This window comes from Mauremys reevesii, linkage group 9 (genome assembly GCF_016161935.1).
Source record: "Mauremys reevesii isolate NIE-2019 linkage group 9, ASM1616193v1, whole genome shotgun sequence".
Classification (NCBI taxonomy): Eukaryota; Metazoa; Chordata; order Testudines; family Geoemydidae; genus Mauremys; species Mauremys reevesii.
Window position 1 is genome coordinate 100,299,427 of NC_052631.1, and position 19,949 is coordinate 100,319,375.

Consider the following 19,949-nt stretch of genomic DNA (forward strand, 5'->3'; position numbering starts at 1 on the left):
ATGGAGCAAAGCACATCTGATGCAGGTAGGATGCATGGCCCAACTGTATGTGTCTCTAGCCTGATCAGGCTATTCTCTACTAGCTTCAAAGGGAACCAGGAACCAAAATCCATTATCTCCAGTCTCAGACAGCAGCAGACTAGACTAGTGCTACTTTGAATGACCACATCTAGATTTCACACAAGGTAGACCGCAGCATTACAATGTATACTTGTCTTTGAGATAGTTATTTAGTCTTAGTTCTGAGTCTTTAAAGTGGGTGCAAGAGTGACATTTTATATTGCACTTGAGAACAACACTAAACATACAACCAAGTCACAGATAAACTAAAAAAACCAAAAAGTAGAAAGCCAGTACAATCACCAAAAACATAACAAGAAGGATATCTTCAGATAGTCCCAACAACATTTCATTAAGTCAGAATAAGACCACAGTCCAGACACTGGGACAGCCATGTTTTCTTGTCAGTAAAACCAAATCTGAAGCATTGGGTGCTTGTGGAAAAGTGACTGGAGACTTTTCTCCTAGCCAGCCATGCAAAACTACAGCAGGGCTTCAAGAGACAGTGCTGCGGTGACCAACAACTGCGCTGTCTATTGCGTCTCACATGCTGGAGGCCATTTGGGTGCTCCCATGCGTAGGTATGACAGTCTTACAGAAAGCATTTAGACGTGGTCATGAGGCAAAGCCTCTCTCTTTGGTGGACATAGAGATTGCCATAGTGGATCACACCCAAGGCCTGTCTATTATTATTTATTACCATAAAGCCTAGTAGCCCTAGTCATGGACCAGGTCCCCACTGTGCTAGGAGCTGTTCAAACACAGAACAAAGACAGATTGTAAACTCTTTGGAGCAGGAACTATAACATCTAGTCCAGTGTCCTGTCTCTGATAGTGGCCAGCAACAGGTGCTTCAGAGAAAGGTGCAAAACCTGCAGTAGGCAGATGTTGTATAATCTTATCTCTCTACCTGACTGGTCTTGCTGCAGGAGTTGGCTTTGAGACAGAAGATCTCTACTATCTCACCCAGGCCAGGATTCACCTCATTGCTTCATCCGTATTTTTTCCACCCTCTTATTATTCTGTGGTTTTCTGTCCTTTGTGTCCAAGTTTAGGCTGCAAGTTCCACAGGGCCAGGACATCATCACTGTATCTGCCTGTAAAATCCCATGCACTCATCTGTTGCTACATGGAACAGGAAGTCCTGTAGTCTGCCTCTTAAATTGGGTTAGTGGTGGAGGTTTGTCTACATGCGTATTTCCGTTAGAAATATGGGCTCTCATGCAGGTTTCACAAAGATTTCAGCTCCTTTAATGGGACTAAGAAACGCCGCATTTCTAAAACTCTGTACGGGACCTGTTACTAGGTTGCCACAAAGTATAAGTCAGTATTATCAGTGTAGCCAACTTAGGGAAAGGCTTTAAGTGGCATGTCAGGAACGCTATTTCAAGGACTGCCTTCAGGACTTCCCATGAGCCACAGTGAAAGTTGTTTGAATATTATTTTTGTTATAATCTTAACCTAAGTTAGCTATTGTGAGGGAGGAGGAAGTCCAGGCTTTTGAGAAAGGAATATTTGGTGGATGAAGATGGGTTTAGTGCTTATTCTGAGATTTCAGGGAAGTCCTGTGCCTCATCACTGCGGCTGAAGAGGAATATAAACCGGTTTCCCTATTCTGATGAGAATTGTTCTTTGTCTCCCCCTGCTGGACATAATTAATGGTCTTATGATGGTAAAACACTGAGTGAACCATAATAACTAAGTCTATATTTCTTTTTAAAAGTACTTGATTAAAATTTTCCTTTTTGGTACTTTCAAGTAAATATGGTGACAGTCAGGACCAACTGATGGTATTCTAGTTGACTGACAGATTTAACCCAGTGATTATCCGGTGCTTTTTTGTAGAGACCCACTTTGAGTGCACTACTGTAGTGTACCCGTCTGTCCAATTTCCTACAAACTGAGACTGGTGATATGAGAAATGAACTACATTCCCAGGTGTTGTGTTTTGTTTTTTGCTATAGCTTCCCACCCAATCCATCAAAAAATGTCTCCTTCCCTTAACTGTCTCCACCTGTTTTCCAGATTGCAGCAGCAGCACCACCACAAAGGGAGGAGAGCCTCAGAAAGAAGTGTGCCAACAGCAGGAGCTGGGAGTCTCCTTCACCTGCTTCGCAGGAGGCAGAAACAGTAGTGGGAGGAACCCCCAAGCCACCTTCCACCCAGCCAGGAGGCAGATAGCTCTAAGTGTCATAGTCCCTACCATCAGGGGTTTAGCTGTGTACACACGCAGCTTTGAGTCTAATGGATCAGATACCTTACATGAAACAAGCTGGGGTGTTCGCCCAGCACCCAGGTGTCAATGAGCAAAAACTACCTCAGATTCCAAGGATTAGGTGGTCATGAAGAATGAATTGCCTACTCATGCCTGGGAGTGGTCACTCAAGGTCAAGGATGAGGCACAGTGGCAAGACAGAATAGGAAAACTTGTGTTACATTTAGTCTGTGGATAAAAAAAATCAATCAATTTTAACCTTGGACTTCTGCATCCAAGCAGGCAGTCTTATTTCACTTGACTATCACAATGCAAATGTTCTCTATTTTATAATTAAAGTGCCATTCATATTTCTATTTCCAGTGGTTTATGTCTAAGATACAAAAGGTGTGCGTTTTGCTCAGGAATATCTGATTTCTGTGAAAGTCTCATCTGGTCACAAAACAGTGACACTCACTTGTTTTGTACTCTTGTAACTCCAAGATAGTCTCTGGCAGGGAATCAGTCTATAATGTAAATACTTTAGATATTTTGGAAGAAGAGAGTTGACACAGCAAATTTTAGAATCTGAAAGAGAAAGAAAATAGCCTGGGCCTCAGAGCAGTTAGCAGAAGTTTTATTTCGCCCATGAGAGACTGACAGATAGCAAATCCTTTACAGCCGCAAAAGTCATTTTCCTAGCTCCACCAGCTGGAAGGAGACATCAACCAGTCTGGGCTGCCATATGAGAACACAGAATTCAAGCAGAACTCTGGTACACAATATAATTATATACACATTTTAAAAATTCATCTGATGCCCTTTGGCCCAAGAACTAGAGTTGGGTCCATATTAGGGAAGTTGCTGAAAGATTTCCACCAGTGCAACTTCAGGTTCATCTAAACAGACAGCAGACAAACTCCTATAATGAGGCAATCTTCATAAGTCACTTCACCTCTGTGCCTCCATTTCCCATCTGTAAAACAATACTGACCCTCTTTTGTGATTCAGGGATGAAAAACTCCTTATTTCACATCTGAGTCTTGTCTGGGCTGAGTCTGTCAGATAACCTCTGCCATCCATACTGGAGTTGCAATCACACACCAAGAGCCCCGGTCTTGCATTATGATCCACACAGGTGAAGCAATGAGGCGAATGGAGCTCTGTGGGGGTGCAGCAGTGCAGGATCAGGGCCTCCCCCTAAAGCCCCCACAGACCACAGTGCAGGATCAGGGCCTCCCCCCTAAGGCATTCAAATGGCAGAACCTGACAAAATGGAGACAGAGCTGGGTGTCACCTGGACATTGGAGGCAATGCAGTAGAATGTGTCTACTATCTCAGTGACCTGACAAACACATAGCATGAGAGAATCAACACAGAAGCGTGATCACCTAATACTAAGAAGCTCCGTATCACAGACAAGTTTAACACCAGACTGAATGGGTCACAAACTCGAGACTTGATGTACAACTAAAGCTGCCTCACTACAAACCCTTGATAACCTTCCCTCCAAAAAGGAGATTCAAGAGAGTAAAGAGACTGAAGAGACGTTAAAATCAAGAGATGGTTTCTTGAGTAGAGGATGATCATCATCCTCTTAAGCAATACTTACTCATTGCCCTCAGAGAGGGATAACAAAAATTCCCTTCAATATAAGGCTCAGCGCCAGCCAAAAAAAAATAAGGGTCCAGCTTTCTGAAGCTCCCCAGACATTCACTCTGGATCAAACTATTCTCACGCATGAAGCAACTTAAATACTTCCACTAATGTTGAACACTTGGTTGTTACCAAGCGGAGACAACCTGGATTAAAAAGGCTAGCGACCATCTGGAACAGTTTAGCTGATGCACATTTTTGCATTTGCTACAGCTGAAGTGAAGAAGTCCTTCTTCCCCTTCGGTACAGCCATGGCATAGAACTTCAACATTTCCCTATCAGAACCAGTCAAGACTCATCATGAGATTTCTTTCTACTGGCACTTCAGCTGCCTTCCCATGCATTTTAGGGTCAGATGACTTGCATATTATGGTGACCCACGAGGATGAAACATGGGAAGAGACTGCTTATGAGAGAAGATTATAATATTGTTCTGCCAGACCATTAATAGCGTGCAGCTTATCTACAAAACACTGTTCTTCCTCAGAGCCATCTAAAACCCAGACTTGTACCACAAGTAGTCAAGACTTCTACTTTCTGTCTCACAAAAGAGACCTGCCTAGCATCAATCATGCTAGAAAATCTGTTTGGCCTCAGAGACTGATCTACTGAATCACCAACACCATTTCCTGAAGTACCTTGGTTTTGCTTCCTCTTGTGGGTGGAGGAGGGGGAACTCCCATCAGTCTAGAACTGGCCAGCCTAGATCCTGCTATGCTCAGGAGATCAGACAAGGCAACAGCTGGAGATATCACAGCTCCAGGCCTCAATGCTTGGAAGCACAGTATTCTGCTTCATTCGGTTATTGGAATTCCAGTATACTGCACTTCAGAGAACAGTTGCTTAATAAGTTTCCCTTCAGTGACAATACATAGAAGTGTGGTGTGGAAGAATCTCTAAAGGGAAGCAGTCCAAATGAATTAAAATAGGCTATCTTCATCAGGTGCACAAGAGTTCAAAGAAGGGAGCTGTCTCCACCTACTAACAAGACTATTTGAAATGGACCTGTGAACCATAACGTGGCTAGATGAAGCTAGCAACCTTTCCCTATCAACTTGTTAAAAGCAAGAAAAAACTCCCATAAAAAAAAAAAACAAAAAAAACAGCTTCTAGCTTTGGGGTACATTTCTGGAAAAAGTAAAATGCCTCATGATGTAAAATAAATGTGCCTCCATGCTGCAATCTTTTCTATTTACTTCTCCAAACCTTCTTACCACGCCTAACAACTCCTGCTATTACACAATGTTCCAGATGTATGGCCATGCACACTATCACCTTCTTGACAAGCTCCAGAGGAATTCAAGCTCTTAAGCTTCTCCAAGCAACATAAACAGTTGTCAGTAAACAACTAGCTGCTCTCCCGGTCAAAAGTCAATTGACACGAATATATTTATCAAGAAACACAAATGCAAAGGATCTGGGCAATAGTTTTCCACAGTGTTAACCTCATTAATCCTAGATATTAAAGCAGTTCTTAAGCTGATACTTTCAAAAACATTCTAAAACTCTGACAGCTACTGAAATATAAGATTTAGAATCATAGACTCTCAGGGGTTGGAAGGGACCTCAGGAGGTCATCTAGTCCAATCCGCTGCTCAAAGCAGGACCAATCCCCAGACAGATTTTTACCCCAGTTCCCTAAATGGCCCCCTCAAGGACTGAACTCACAACCCTGGGTTTAGCAAGCCAATGCTCAAACCAGTAAGCTATCCCTCCCCATCTATACTCATGGCATCTGAGATATTCCTTCTACATTTCAGTTTGAATTAAATGTATTCATGCTAGATTACAAATTTAATATATTTGGAATACAGTTCTATAATCAAAATGTAATTTACTCTTTCACAAGATATTTCTAAACACCAAAAGTCAATTACTCCAATGCTGCTAACCAGGAATGTATTTTGCATAAGCAATGTGTGTCAGAAAATCAGTTTCTAGTACTACTGGGACCAACGAATAAAGCACAGGACATTTACCACACAGTTTCAGTCCATGCCAATATAAATAGAATATGTATGACAGAAGAGGAGGTATAATGTCTAAGAAGCAAATTTTTTTTTTTTTTTTAAATTCTCTGGTTTCTACTTCTCTAAAACCCTGGAGATACAGGTCACAGGTTCTGATTTTCTTTTTAAAAAGCAGCATTTGAAAAAAATCCAACGGTGTATTAAAATGCACAGTCTAACTTGCAAAGAAATATGATTGTGCGATAATCCCAGCTTGCCAAATTGTTCCCCCTTAGGAAGCAATCTGATAATCATGAAGCTCTGTTTCTTCTGGTTCTAGAAGGCTACAAATTCTGATGGAATTTTCCAACTCTCAATCTTGCTATCAAATCTTCCCCAGGATCGGGACACTATGGAATCTGGCAGAGTCACAGGTACAAAATGAAAGCCTGCTCTTATTACATGCCTTGTACTATTTCTCATCACATTTGGAGTAAGATGAGCATGAATGTGCATCTTTCATACAGAGAGAATACCATAAGAACCTAACTCATTGGAAGGGGTCAGAAACTGACAAATAGTTTGATCTGTGTGCTTAGATCCATGTTGGTCATTGTGTTCCTTGCTCCGCACTCCGGTGGATCAAAAAGTTCGATATAAAGCGGTTTCACTATAACACGATAAGATTTTTTGGCTCCCGAGGACAGCGTTATATCAGGGTAGAGGTGTAGCTACACTGGCAAAAAAATTTGAAATGTACAACTGGCCTAAGGATGAGACTGAAGAGATCTTCAGCAGAGCTTTGGAGCTCTTTTCTTCATGAGAAGCTTCTCTTTAAGCTCCTTGCATTATGTTAGTATTGTTCACAGAAACTAGGTAGGTGATGCATATTTTTTTCTGAGATTTACTTTTCTGTCCATCTGTTCTTTGGGAAAGAATACCCCTCAGCTAGAATAAATGTTTCTCTCTCTTCCACTGGTATTAATCAAATTTAGGCATACAGACCACCGATTCGTTCTTTGAATTTTGTAAACTTTTATGACTTTCCAGTGAAACCATCTACCCTTCCCCTTCCAAGATTGCTTATAGCAATGTTATCAAGTCTGCACATGAACAAAGTAGAGATGAAATCCGAGTTCCTGTGCACTGTGGCAGTGAAGTATGGGCTTGCTGGTGCTTGTTTGATATCTTCCAGCTCCTGTTCCATGTTAAGTCCCAAGATCACCCCTCCCATTCACACCCACCATACACAGGTGGGAAAGACGGTCTCAGGAGCCCATCTTGGAAGGGAAAGCAACTTGCTTTCAATTCTGCTTCCCTGAAGATATCATTTGAGAAGGTTCTTCCTCCAGGGGATAGGGGTCTTTGCTCCTTGGCACAAGTTTAGTGGAACTCCCTCTTAGGCTGTAAAGAATTTTTACCCTATTGCAGCCTCAGAGGTCAAGTATGAGCCAAGCCACCTTTGTGATATGATGCATCACCATCTACGAGCTATAAATACTGCCTTCCAAATGTTCTACTCAGTTCCGTCAGCTCCATGGCTGTCAAGTTAATTCCTTCCTGCCTCAACCCACCTTAAAGTTGTGGATACAGGTTTACCACTAATGTTCTGCACAAAAACATCCATTTAGCAAAGCAGAGTAAGGACAGTTCGTACAGGAGTGCAATCTAAAATACTTTTAAGAAGCTAGCAGCTGTTAAGTTGCCACAAAGCCTTCCAAGATGGAAGAATTTCCAGTATAGTATGTCAGATATTGTTATTATTTGTATTACTGTAGCACCTAGGAGCCCAAGTCATGGCCCAGGACCCCATTGTGCTGTACAGACACAGAACAAAGGCAGTCCCCTACCCCAAGGGGCTTACAGTCACACTTTTACTACCTATCCAAAGTTCTCCCTTTCCTTCTAGAGAGCTCATAATGCTGTGCTGCACTTGTGATGACGAACTGAAGTCATAAGCAGAAGTATACACTGCAAAAAATCTAGCAGGGTAATATGGTTCTGGGTATCGTGTAAACAAAATGCTGGAAGTTGTCAATCTGCTCAAGTTTATAGGTTCCTCATTAACAGAAAACCATTTATTTCTAGACTTAAATAATTTAAGTCTACATCTCCATGTTGAGGATGTGTTTTCATATATTTTCAGTCAGTCACTTAAAATAATCTTTTTAAAAGCAGGAAGCAGTTGTATGTAAATAATACCTCAGATATCACCTCAAGCAATCCAGGAAGAACAAAACGAAAATGTAACTTCATACAATAATTCTGAACATTCCCAAGAACAGTATGAAAAAATTAAATGGTAAAGTTGATAAACGTTGGCCTTCAACTTAAGCAACGCGAGCTCAATCCTGAAACATGCAGAACACCGTCTACTCCCGTTCGAATTAATAGGAGTTGAAGGTGCCTAGCTACTTGCAGGGTCTGACAGAATAGAAGCTAAATGCCTGCAGCCAGTGGCCCAGATCTTTGTATGTTACTGAGAAATCCAAAGAGCAACTCAAGGTGGAGAAGGGTGGGAAGTTGTGCAGACAAAGGTCACTTAAACCACCACTGCACTTCCCCAATCCTTCACCAATTATATGCAGGTCTAGTTCCCTAACGTGAGCTACAACAGTCCAAGAGACTGTTCTAACTTGCACCATACGCCAAAGCCAGCAATAGGTGGATACAGCAGTAGGGAATGGCCAGGGTACAACAAAGCTCCAGTCATGGCTGGTTTCTCCCAGTCATTCCCCCTTACACCAGAGTGTGCACAGTCACACACAATTTATGCGGCATGACTCGGAGACAATCCAAAGGACTTCCCTATGCTGGGGCAGCTGGCCACGAGAGGATCTCCCCAGCTTTAGGGCTGCCCTGTGCTCACAGTGTGGAAAAAGCATCTGTAGCACAGCCCAGGATCAGGCCCAATATTCCAGTTCAGCTATGGCCAAGTACTGAGATACAAGGTGGTAAGCCCTTACATATTAAATTAATTACCAAGCATGCTTGTATCATTTGAGATACAGTCTTAGATCACTGGTTGTATTAAGTTCGGCAACATGTAGCTACAGCCTTGCTTTTGCCTTTCCCAGTTCTCAATTTCCCTGTCTTTCAGGTATTTCTTTTCAGCCATGTTTTGTTGTTGTTTATGGAGGAAGAGTATTTTAACCAAGGGAAGTTCTTAAAATCTTAGCTGCACAACGCATTCTAATGCAATGCCACAAAGCTTTATTTGCAGAGAGAAATACTGACTGAAGGACCATACCTGGTAAGATAGCGAATAGAATGAGCATAAGGTGGCTGGAGTTCCTGCACTCCATCTCTTCCCCTGAAAAGAACATCTGCAAGAGTGAGGTTGTGAATAAGAGCAGGAAAGAGTTTGCCAACAGCATTATGCCAGAAAAGTCTCCTAATGTAGATGCAGCTTATTCTGGCAAAATAATTATTTTGCCAGTACAGCGCATACCAGTTCCCTCAATGAAATAAACTATTCTGGCTAAATGACTTTTTGCCAATACAACTTCAGCTACACTTGGGCTTTTGCCAGCATAGCTGTGACAGTCAGGGCTGTGAATTTTTCTCACATTCCAAACAGACATAGCTATGCCGGAAAAACTTAAGTGTAGACCAGGTCCTAATCTTCCAATCTCTCTGCTTCTCTTCTTCCAGCAACTTCCCAATATACAGTAAAAGCTGTTTTATCTGGCACTTCACCAACTGGAAAGCTCTATAAACGGACATTTCGGATCTTCATTGAAATTCCAGTTTATAGCCCGGTTAGCGCGAGGCTGGCAGCAGGTTGGTGCGTGGGAGAGGGTGTGGGATGCCAGATCCAGGGGGTGCTCACTGTGGGCAGCTGCCCGTCTCAGCTGCTCCTAGGCGGAGGCGCAGCAGGCAGCTCTGTGTGCTGCCTCCACCCACAGGCACTGCCCCCACAGCTCCCATTGGCCGTGGTTCCCAGCCAATGGGAGCTGCGGAACTAGCACTCAAGGTGGGGTGGGGACAGTGCGCAGAGCCGCCTAGCCACACCTCTGCCTAGGAGCAGCCAGTACAGCCTGCCACCCAAGGTGAGCGCCCCCCTGGATCCTGCGCCCCCTCCCACACCCCCACCCGCTGCCCTGAGCTCTCTCCCACACCCAAACTCCCTCCCAGAGCCCACGGTCTACATCTCTTCCTGCGCCATAAACCCCAGCCCGGCACCCTCTCCCGCACCCAAACTCCCTCCCTCTTAGTTAACTGGCATTTTTCACTTACTGGCATCCCACCCTAACACCGGATAAAACAGCTTTTACTGTACTGTGTTCCTGCTCTTAAAAAGAAGCTGGACGTGGGATATCAGCTGCCCTATTTTAAGATATATATTTAAGAACAGAGGAAGGATATAAATTTTATAAAACATGGGTTAACTACTCAAACTACCCCGTCCACACATAGGCAATAGGGAGAAAGCTAGACTTCTGCTCAGAACAATGTTTAATTAAGTACGCAATACACTCCGTATGGCTGCCTTGCAGATCTTCCAAAGCTGAACAATCTTGAAACTAACTGCTGTCACTGGCACTTCACGGAATGGCCTTTTCCACCCCAGATGGCTTTCAAGTCAATATCACCAAAGACTAGCAAACCGAAATGCAAGAAAACAACCATTCCAAAATGTCTAAGATACAGGCTGATCTAATGAAACCAAAAGCTAGATGCATCTTCCAAGCCTTATTAAAACTGGGTATCAGACTCTCACAAGATTCCTTCTGAGAGTAGTGTCCAAATACCATCTTGTTCACTCTGTTGACTTGACAATACTTCCCACACCCCATCCAGAGAAGCGATTACATTTTCTGGATTTTTAGATGTCTCCTGGGTTTGATTTGAAACAGAAATCCCCTCCTAATGTAAGTGTGTTCAGCTACCAGAGCTTGTAGTTCACCTACACCGAGACACTACTCAAAAACAAGACTTAGAAGATTTTATAAAATGCTTCCAGAGGTGCAAAAAGTTTTGCCAATTTGGTTAGAGAACTAAATTGCCCATGTGTCTATATTTGTGACATGCCTAGTAAAATAGAGCTCCAGTACAAATTGGGAACTTTGGCTGCTGCTATAAGAAGTCACTATGATATTTCTCTGTGGCTGCCTAATAGATCAGCAAGCCACTGATAAAACCAATAACTAGAAACAAAAAGCAATCTGATCCCTCTCATTACTGACAGTCAAAGCTGAATGTTCAGTACCGCGGTAGTAATCTATTATCTGTATCTTATAGCAAGCATGGGAAGGATGGTCTGTGACTAAAGCACACCAGGAGATTCGTAGCAGCATCAGGGTTAGAACCCAGACTTCTTAGGTGGCCACAGTGGGCATATCTACATGGGGATAATAGCCCCTCAGCATGACTGCAGACAGCCCAGGTCAGCTGACTTGGGTTCGGATGCAGGGCTAAAAATTGCTGTGTAGACATTTTATCTTTAGTTTTTTTATCCCCATGTAGACATGGCCAGTGTTTTGTGCCTCCATTACTTGTCTAAAGTGGAGAGAATGCCCATGCTACAGGGTCATTGGTAGGTTTAGTTTATTAATGTTTAAAACATCCTGTGCACCTCATATCTAGAGCACTTTTTAAGTATTGTAAAACAGAAATTAAACTATGTCTCAGAGATTAACTACCTGCATTGAAGTTATGCCAGCTGGCCTGAACTGAAGATAGATTTAAGATTCACCAAATCACTACAGTCCATTTTAAGCACCTAGGTGACCCTGAAAATACCCGCAACAACTCCTGAGCCCCAATTGAGCATATCCCCCTTTGAATAAAGGTAAAAAATGATGAGACCAGTATCAAAATGAACATTCATGTAAAGGATTTCCCCCACTCTAAAATGAAAGAAAACAGCAATTTTCAGGTCTAAAAGAGAATCAGGTTGAGTAGAGATAGAAAAAAAACTGATAGAACCATTCTTCACAGTAGAACTGCACTAAATCTTACTCAGATCTGTTCCTTGCATATATATTTAGTCAGACTTTTTAAAGACGCTCTAAGGTGTTTTTACTGCTTTTTACTTCTCTTTGCACAACACAGCTAACATACCTGAGACATGGATTCTACTCCTTTCAAAAAAAATGTTTACCGAGTTGCAATCAATTACAGCCATGCAAACACACTGTGCAATCGGATGTCACTGAATGCATAATATGAAGGCAATGGATTATACAGGTATAAATCTAAGATTCCTCTCCTGCATCATGACCAGTAAAGAACCCATCCTGACTCTCAGAACCAGGGTGAAAACTGCAAATTTTTCTTGTGAACAATACACATTTGACATTAAAGTCACATTTAAGGCTATAACTGCCATTAACAAGGATGAGTAGATATTTTGATTGTAAGTAACTAGCATCCTTCTGTTATAAATTAAACTGACCCTTCACAATATTAAGTTGTTCTACTAAGGAGCAGCAGAAAAGGTAAGAACAAAGCCTCTCTGAAGAAAACACAAGGACTTTACTGTTGTCTATCTGAAGCGCTCCAGAGAACATATTCAAATTGACAACGTGTAAGCACAGGGAAAGAACCACCCATTAGGTACACAGTACTTAGAACACTGGCCCAAAGACAGCAAGCTGGAGGCAGTGAAAGAGAGCAGGAAGGAGAGTCAAGCTGCCCTTCCTCCCACTATTCCCCAACTAGCTTCCAGACCCACCAGGCATCTTCCTCGCTAAGGACATCACACAGGTCAGGAGCTCCCCCAATTCCCTTTGTTTCTGCGTGCATTACGAAACACTCTTTAAGTACATGTTTCCACAGGACCATTGCTTTAATGCTTTCCAAGGGCCACAGGACCTCGTTAAATGTACAACGTTGATGCACCAGGAAGCAGAACTAAGGTTGCATGAACAATAGTAACTCTGGTGTTTCTTCCTTTCAAGTGCTGGACTTTGCAACCTAATGACATTCATTTAATGTGGGGGTTTTTTGTATGTAATTTCCTATCTTTTTTAAAAAAATATAATGTTAAACACTGTACCCATCTTAGGGCAAACATAACCTCTGGTCTTCTAGGTGCACATCATCTTCTTCCAAAGGTGGATGATTTTAAAATAAATTATACACTTTCCACAGCAAGTGTGGCCTAGCCAGGTTTTCTGGCTTCACGCCATGCTGCTACTGCAGTGAGAGACAGATGGCTGTTAAGCAACCAGCTCTGAGTTCCAACAGACTCAGAGCTATGTGCTCTGGCCTTTGGATCCCGTGGCAGACACAGCAAGCAAGCCCTGCTTTACTGTCCCTTCTGGCCATAACGGGGCTCTACATACTGGAGAGCTCTGTTTTCACTGAGACAACTGTAGTCACAGAAGAACTCCACTGTTTCAAAACTCTACTGATGACACCCTACCACTGCTTTCTTAAAATGAGCAGCGCACTCAAGGCTGCTCTTGGAACTTCAAGGGAAGATAAAACTTTTCTGACCTTTCTAGAGTAGATACATGTTATTATTGGCTGCAAACTGGGGTCATGAAAGGGGTATTTCTGTTTCCAGCCCCAAATCACTCTCTCTAGCCCCAAATTATTTTTCCATCTTGGCAGCAGAGGAAGGAGAGATTTGGGGAGCAGCAAAAACAAAAGGCAGAAGGATCAGCCTACCTCAAAAAAAACAAACCCCATTTCTTTAGATACTAGCAAGACACCCCCCAAACACACACACAAATGTCTCTTAACTGCTTTTGCTTGTGCAGTATGCACTAGATAGAAAGAAGGGAGTGGCAAGGAGAGGCATTTTGACACAGGGAATATTCTTAGTAATGATTTGACTTTGAATTTTAACAGAAATATAAGTTGACACCAACATGTTAAAAAAAAAAAGATATCTATTCATTATCTTTTTTATTAATCTAGACCTATGACATCTCCTCTACTGCTCAGATGCTGCTGACCTCAGATCATGGACCTTGAACATCCATATCTTAAGGGAAGTACTGCCTGGTAGAGTACTGCCTGGTAGTTGAACCAGTGGAATGAAAAACATGCAAATGATACTGTTGGATCTTTATCGTGATTTAAAATGGATTAATTTAGTAACAGTATTGTACAGCTTAAAAAAGTTAACAGCCCTTTATTGTTTCAGACCTCAGCCTGGTCTAAATCCAATGACAGATTCCTCCACACTAGCGTTTAAACCTGATTCTCAGTTTCTTACAGAATGCAGCAAATTGTTCTCTTCCAAAACAAAATTCATCTCATTTGTTAAATGTTGTAGAACAAAAGGATGTTTAAACAGTTACGTTACTTAACTCGATGGACTATTTGAACACTACAGAACCAAGCAGAAGTCTGAAGATGAGAGAACTGTTGCCTGTAATTGCTCTCATTATTGGAGGGCATTTGCATTACTCTCTCCATTTTATGCACTACTTTCAAAATCTCACTATATTGAGAGATTACAGAAGCCACTTCTACTAGCAAAGGCAGATAAACGAAAAAATGATGCATGGAACAGTAAGTCTGCCTTTTACTTTTAACAGCAACATATTTCCTTTCAGCTGGCAGACAGTGCTTATCAGTTCACAAGACGGTTTCTTTTACTTTTGCCACACCCTTCAAATCCAAGAGACAGCAGCACTGAAGTCTTGCCAATAAGAAAAAACTACACAGTCATGACATATATGCAATATTTTCTGAATACTTAAGAGGTTTAAGTTTCAGCAGTAAAATGGCTATTGCTACATGAACAAAAGCGTCTCTACAGGCAGACGTGTTATTTCAGAAGACATTTTATCATTCTTTTTATATGAAAAGACTTAAAACATTACTATATACAGATTTTCTTCTTTACATAAAATGTAGTGCATGCCATAGAATCCAATTAGAAAATCAGCTTTGTAGTTTAACAGTTCACAACCTGGATTGTGGCCATGAGAATATAGGAGTATAAGCACAGCTATCTTTACTGATCCTCAGTATTCAAAAGCCCATCTTCTTAACATATGTGCAACGTGCCTCAGGTGGTACGTGACCAGCATTCATCACCAAATTTGGTCAGCTGGTTGAATCATTAGCTTCCCCGGTGCAGGCCAGGTACTGATGGGGAGTGAGATGTGAATGCTGATCCATGCCCCCTGAAAAAACAGTTACCTACCTTCTGTAACTGTTCCTCGAGATGTGTTGCTCATGTCCATTCCATTCCAGGTGTGTGCGCACCCACATACACAGTCGGAGACTTTTTCCTTAGCGATATCCACAGGGTTGGCTACAGTGCCTTGAGTGCCGCACTCATGTGTTGGTGTATCAGGCACCACCGACCCTATGCCCTCTCAGACTGGGTCCCTGATGTGCGGGTAGAGGCGCTCGAGGCCCTTGAGGAACCTGGCAATCATGTCAAAAACAGACCTGCCCTCGAACGGCAGATGGAAAGCCGAAATAGCAGCCAGATAGACCTTAATGGACAAAAGGGACAGGCCTCGGAGCTTGAGGTGCAGAATGTGGTCCAGAATCAACTGCAGCAAAGCCCACTTGGCCCGAATGTCTTTATTTGAGGACCAGTACATAAACCACTTACACTTGGGCATGTAGATCGCTCTAATGGAGGGCTTTCTGCTGTCCAGAAAGACTTGCTGGACTCCAGCTGAGCACTCCTGCTCCTCCACATTTAGCCATGCAGCAGCCAAGCTGTCAGGTGCAATGCTGCCAGGTTCGGGTGCAGGAGGGCGCCGTGATTCTTGGACAACAAATCCGGCCAGAGCAGTAGCCGTTTTGGAGCAGCCGCCGCGAGGTCCAGCAGTGTGCTGAACGTTGGCGCGGTCAAGCCGGCGCTATGAGGATCACCTTCGCCCTGTCCCGCTTGATCTTCATATGGATCAAGGGAACTGGGAGAAAGGCATACATTAGAGCCCCCGACCACAGGAGCAGAAAAGCGTCCAACAGAGAGCCTCTGTCGGACCCCGAAAGGAGAAGATGTGGCATTTCCTGTTGTGCCTGGACACAAACAGGTCCACCTGGAGGAGTACCCCAGATGATGCTGACCACCTTCAGATGGAGAGACCACTCATGGTAAGACGAGAAGGTTCTGCTGAGGCAATCGACCAAAGCGTTCCTGGCCCTGGGGAGGTGCGTGGCTAAAAGATGGATGCCATGTTGCACATATCCTGAGGGCTCCTTGGCAAAGGGCAGACAATTTGGCTCCTCCTTGCCTGTTGATATAGAACATAGCTGCTGTACTGTCAGTCAGTACCTGGACCCCCCTGCTCTTTAAGTGAGGTAGGAAGACGTGGCAGCCCAAGCGGCCCGCTCTGAGCTCCTTGACATTGATGTGTAGGGAACAACTGAGGCGGGACCAACGACCATGCGTGATGAGATTGCCTAGGTGGGCTCCCCACCTTAGGTCCGAAGCATCGGAGACTAGGGTAACCAACAGCGGGGGGGCTGGGAACGGGATCCCCTCCAGCACCAATGCAGGGTTTTGCCACCATGCAAGTGATGACAGAATGTGGTCCGGGACTTTGACTACACGGTCCGTGCAGTGTCTGTTGGGGATGTAGACCGATGCCACGAGTCACACATACTGAACCACATACGTACAGGCTGCCATGTGGCCCAACAGCAGCAGGCACGTATGAGCAGTGGTGATACGGTGAGCTTGTTTACAGGAGATCAGGTCTGCCACGGCCCGGAACCGGGCCTCAGGGAGGAAAGCCCTGGCCCGGGGAGAGTCGAGGACTGCTGCCATTAACGCTATGCGCTGCATCGGGACTAAGATTGACTTTGTCTCCTTTATTAACAGCTCCAGGTCACAACAGGTGGAGCAAACCAGGTTGAGAGGACACAGTACCTGATCCCAGGATCCGCCTTTTATTAACCAGTCGGGAGGTCCTGAAGGGTAGCCTGCATCCCCTGGGGCAGCCCAGAAGACTGTAACCAGGATCTGCACCTCATGACAACTGCAAAGGTGACCACCCTGGCCACCGAGTCTGTAGCAACCCAGGCCATCTGGAAGGCGCCTCTCGCCACTGCTTTCCCCTCATCCACTAAGGTAGCAAACTCTTGGGCTTGGTCCTGTGGAAGGCCCTCCTTGAATTTGCTGATGGAGTCCCACAAGTTGAAGTTGTACTTGCCTAGCAGGGCTTGATGGTGAGACACCCGAAATTACAGGCTGGCCATTGATTACATTTTCCTGCCAAACAAATCCAGTCTCTTGGCATCTTTATTTTTGGGCCTGCCACTGGCCTGGCCCCGCTTGGCCCTTTTATTGACGGCAGACACTACCAGGGACCCTGCTGGAGGGTGGGCATACAGATATTCAAATCCCTTTGCCAGGACTAATATTTTTCTTTCCACTTTCTTGGAGGTAGGTGGAATGGAAGGGGGAGATCTGCCACACAGACTTGGCAATTTTCAGGACCCCTGGGTGGATGAGCAATGCGACCTGGGCCAGGGTGGTGGAGGGTATGACACTGAAGAAGTCCCCACTAGCTCTTCAACCTCCAAGTTCAGGTTAGCAGCCACTCTTTAGAGCAGGGCCCGGTGCTCTCTGAAGTCATGGGGGGCGGGGGCTGCTCGCTTGCAAGGGCCCCACTACCACCTAGCCCAGAGATGACTGTACCACGGTGGGAGGGACGGCTCCCCTTGCCTGCCAGGGGACAGTTCCTTGGGCATCGGGGCCCGCTGCGACACTCCAGCATCAGACTCGGCACAGTGCTCTGGTGCTGGCTGAGCTGGAGGCAATTTGTCCGATGCTGCCTGAGAGGAGCGGTGGGAGTACAGGACCGGCCTGACAGGTACACCCCACAGGCTCCAGTACTGCCACTGGACGGGCCACTGCCCCTGCTGCCACGCCACCATGCCGGTCTCACGGGGCGTTGGCAATTCGCCTCTCCTAGGTGAGGGGCTGAATTTTTCCTCCAACTTGGATCACTGCCCTTCTGGCGACTAGGGCCGAGCCTTAGATGCCTCTGTCTGTCGGCTGACCCTCATCCAAGACAAGTAAGGAAAGGGCGAGGAATGGTGCCAGCCTGAAAGTTGGTACCATGGAGTCGGAGACTGGTACTGCAACTGGGAATGATCCCGCACCAAGGGGGATTGAGGCCAGGGGGTCTGCGCTGTGGCAATCGCTGGCAGGAGGCCCAGCGGTACCACAGGTATGGGGATCAGCAGCATGACTCAGTTGTCCTGGGCCTCATAGGTGGCAACCTTGGTGTTAGGGACCTGGGTCTTCTAAGCGGAGACCAAGGCTGCGGTGCTGTGGATCGATGCCTGTGGTCCAGGGACCCTCCGTTGCTTTAGAGGGAGCTTGCCTGTAGAGGTCTGGGCCTTAACCGGGTCCATTGCCTGGCTTGGCATCTATGGTGCAGGCTGGCCTACTTGGTCCTTGGCCGCCAGGGGCACAGGTGGCCCTATGAGGGGCAGGGAGCCCCTGCCGCTCCCGGGAGTTGGATCCCTGGCTGGGCTAGGGGGTCCAACCACAGCAGTATCCCCATGTAGCTCCAGTGGGCACGTGGCCCAACACAGGTCCTTTACCCGAAGCCCCCTTGTCCTGTGGTGCCGAGAGCAAGGGGGAATGGTGCCAGGAGGTGTAGTGTGTGCTGACGCTGAAGTACTAGGTGTGGAGTCCAACTGGGAGGGCTCCAAGGCAGGACAAAGTGCAGAGGGCCCTCAAGCACAGATCTCACTCCTTTTGAGTTTGAGGGCAAAAGTTTTTGCAGATCCTGGGCTTGTCTTTTCTGTGTGATTCCCCTAGACACTTCAAACAGCTATCATGGGGGTCACTAATGGGCACCGACTGGGTATAGGATGAACATGGCTTAAAGCCACGTGCTCCCCATTGCCATAATGGAGCCTCCACATTTATTTATTGACAAATAAATTTGTAGAATTTTAAAATATTGTGAGCAGAATTTTTATTTTTTTGGCACAGAATTTCCTCAGGAGTATATATTTATATTCCTATAAAATGACTGACACTGGCTGTTTTCTGAACCTATGGTAAATGTGTAACTCTGTTGTGTTTTACTGATTATACTGAGCAATTTTTTCTATATCGTTTCATTTTTGCTTTAAAGGGAGGGAACGTGACCTGTAATAAGTGTAGCTCAATAATATATTGGAAAAGTCTTTCATTCAGTTTAACAGTTGAACATTAAACAAGCAAGATTGTGACACACCTATTACTAGGGTGGTGGTGGTTTTGGGATGAATCCAAGTAATTCTGTTGCTCTTACGCTTAATTACATAACTGTTGTCATCTCCTTAAAAATTCAATATTCATTTATATACGAATGCTTCCTGGTTCTCTTAACTGCTGACATTTTTCAATATGCCAAAAGCAGGAGCTCAAAGAACAGCAGTAGCTACTCCATGCCAGTATCTCAATTTTGTTGGAAGTTCAACATGGCAGGGGATCTAGTGAGATCTTTCCTTGCGGCAGATGTTGCAGTAGTAAAAATCTTTACAGATGTCCTTTTTGGGTAACTTCTCTGTATGAGGAAAAAAACCTAAAATTATTGCTAACTAGTAACTAGTAACATTTTCTGAACTAGCGAATAAGTTTGTGTTCATTTTTAATTTTACTGGATAATTCTGTCATTGGTTGTCTTATGTTAAGCCACTGAAATTTGTTTCTGGATGGCTTGGTAACCATCTATGGAAAGTAGTGAGCTAAATTTCTGTGGTATCTGTAAAAAGCCAGTATTTTAGCCCCACTTCATATAGTGTTTTTCTGACTGGATTTGTGCCATGTTTCATCATCTGCACTTGAACTTTATTTCAATAATACATGTGCATTATCTGCAGTATTGTGTACATTCAAAAAATGATCTCAGCTTCCATCTCTTAATGATTTCTAACCTACCTTTGTAGCTGGTAGCTCGTGGCACATCGTGCAATACTTATTACTGGAAGGGACTTTAGCTGCTCAAACACTTGTTATATTTTGATAGATACCTCTAAAATATCTAAGCAACAGTTAAAAATAATTCCCCAGATTTCATTATTTTCAAGGCTCTATCTTGAAATTAAATCTTTCAACTTCACCCCTCTGAATGCAAAAAAGATGTATTGTAAAACTGATTGTATGCTCAGTATGCTCTTCAAATATATTTAAAATGAAGTACTGAGAAAACAAT

General features: G+C 44.2%; 1 protein-coding gene across 3 annotated transcripts in view; it reads right to left on the minus strand.

The window, feature by feature from the left end:
- STK26 (serine/threonine kinase 26) overlaps window positions 1-19,949 on the minus strand; it is a 52,881-nt gene that overhangs the window by 20,921 nt on the left and 12,011 nt on the right. Inside the window, exon 1 of one of the 3 annotated variants that reach the window (XM_039487976.1) lies at window positions 12,863-12,895. The exons of the other annotated variants lie outside the window; for them this stretch is intronic. Coding sequence (XP_039343910.1) covers window positions 12,863-12,880 — 18 coding nt within the window. The 5' untranslated portion in view covers window positions 12,881-12,895. Of the gene's footprint in view, window positions 1-12,862; window positions 12,896-19,949 lie in introns of those variants that run through there. 3 annotated transcript variants of the gene reach the window in all.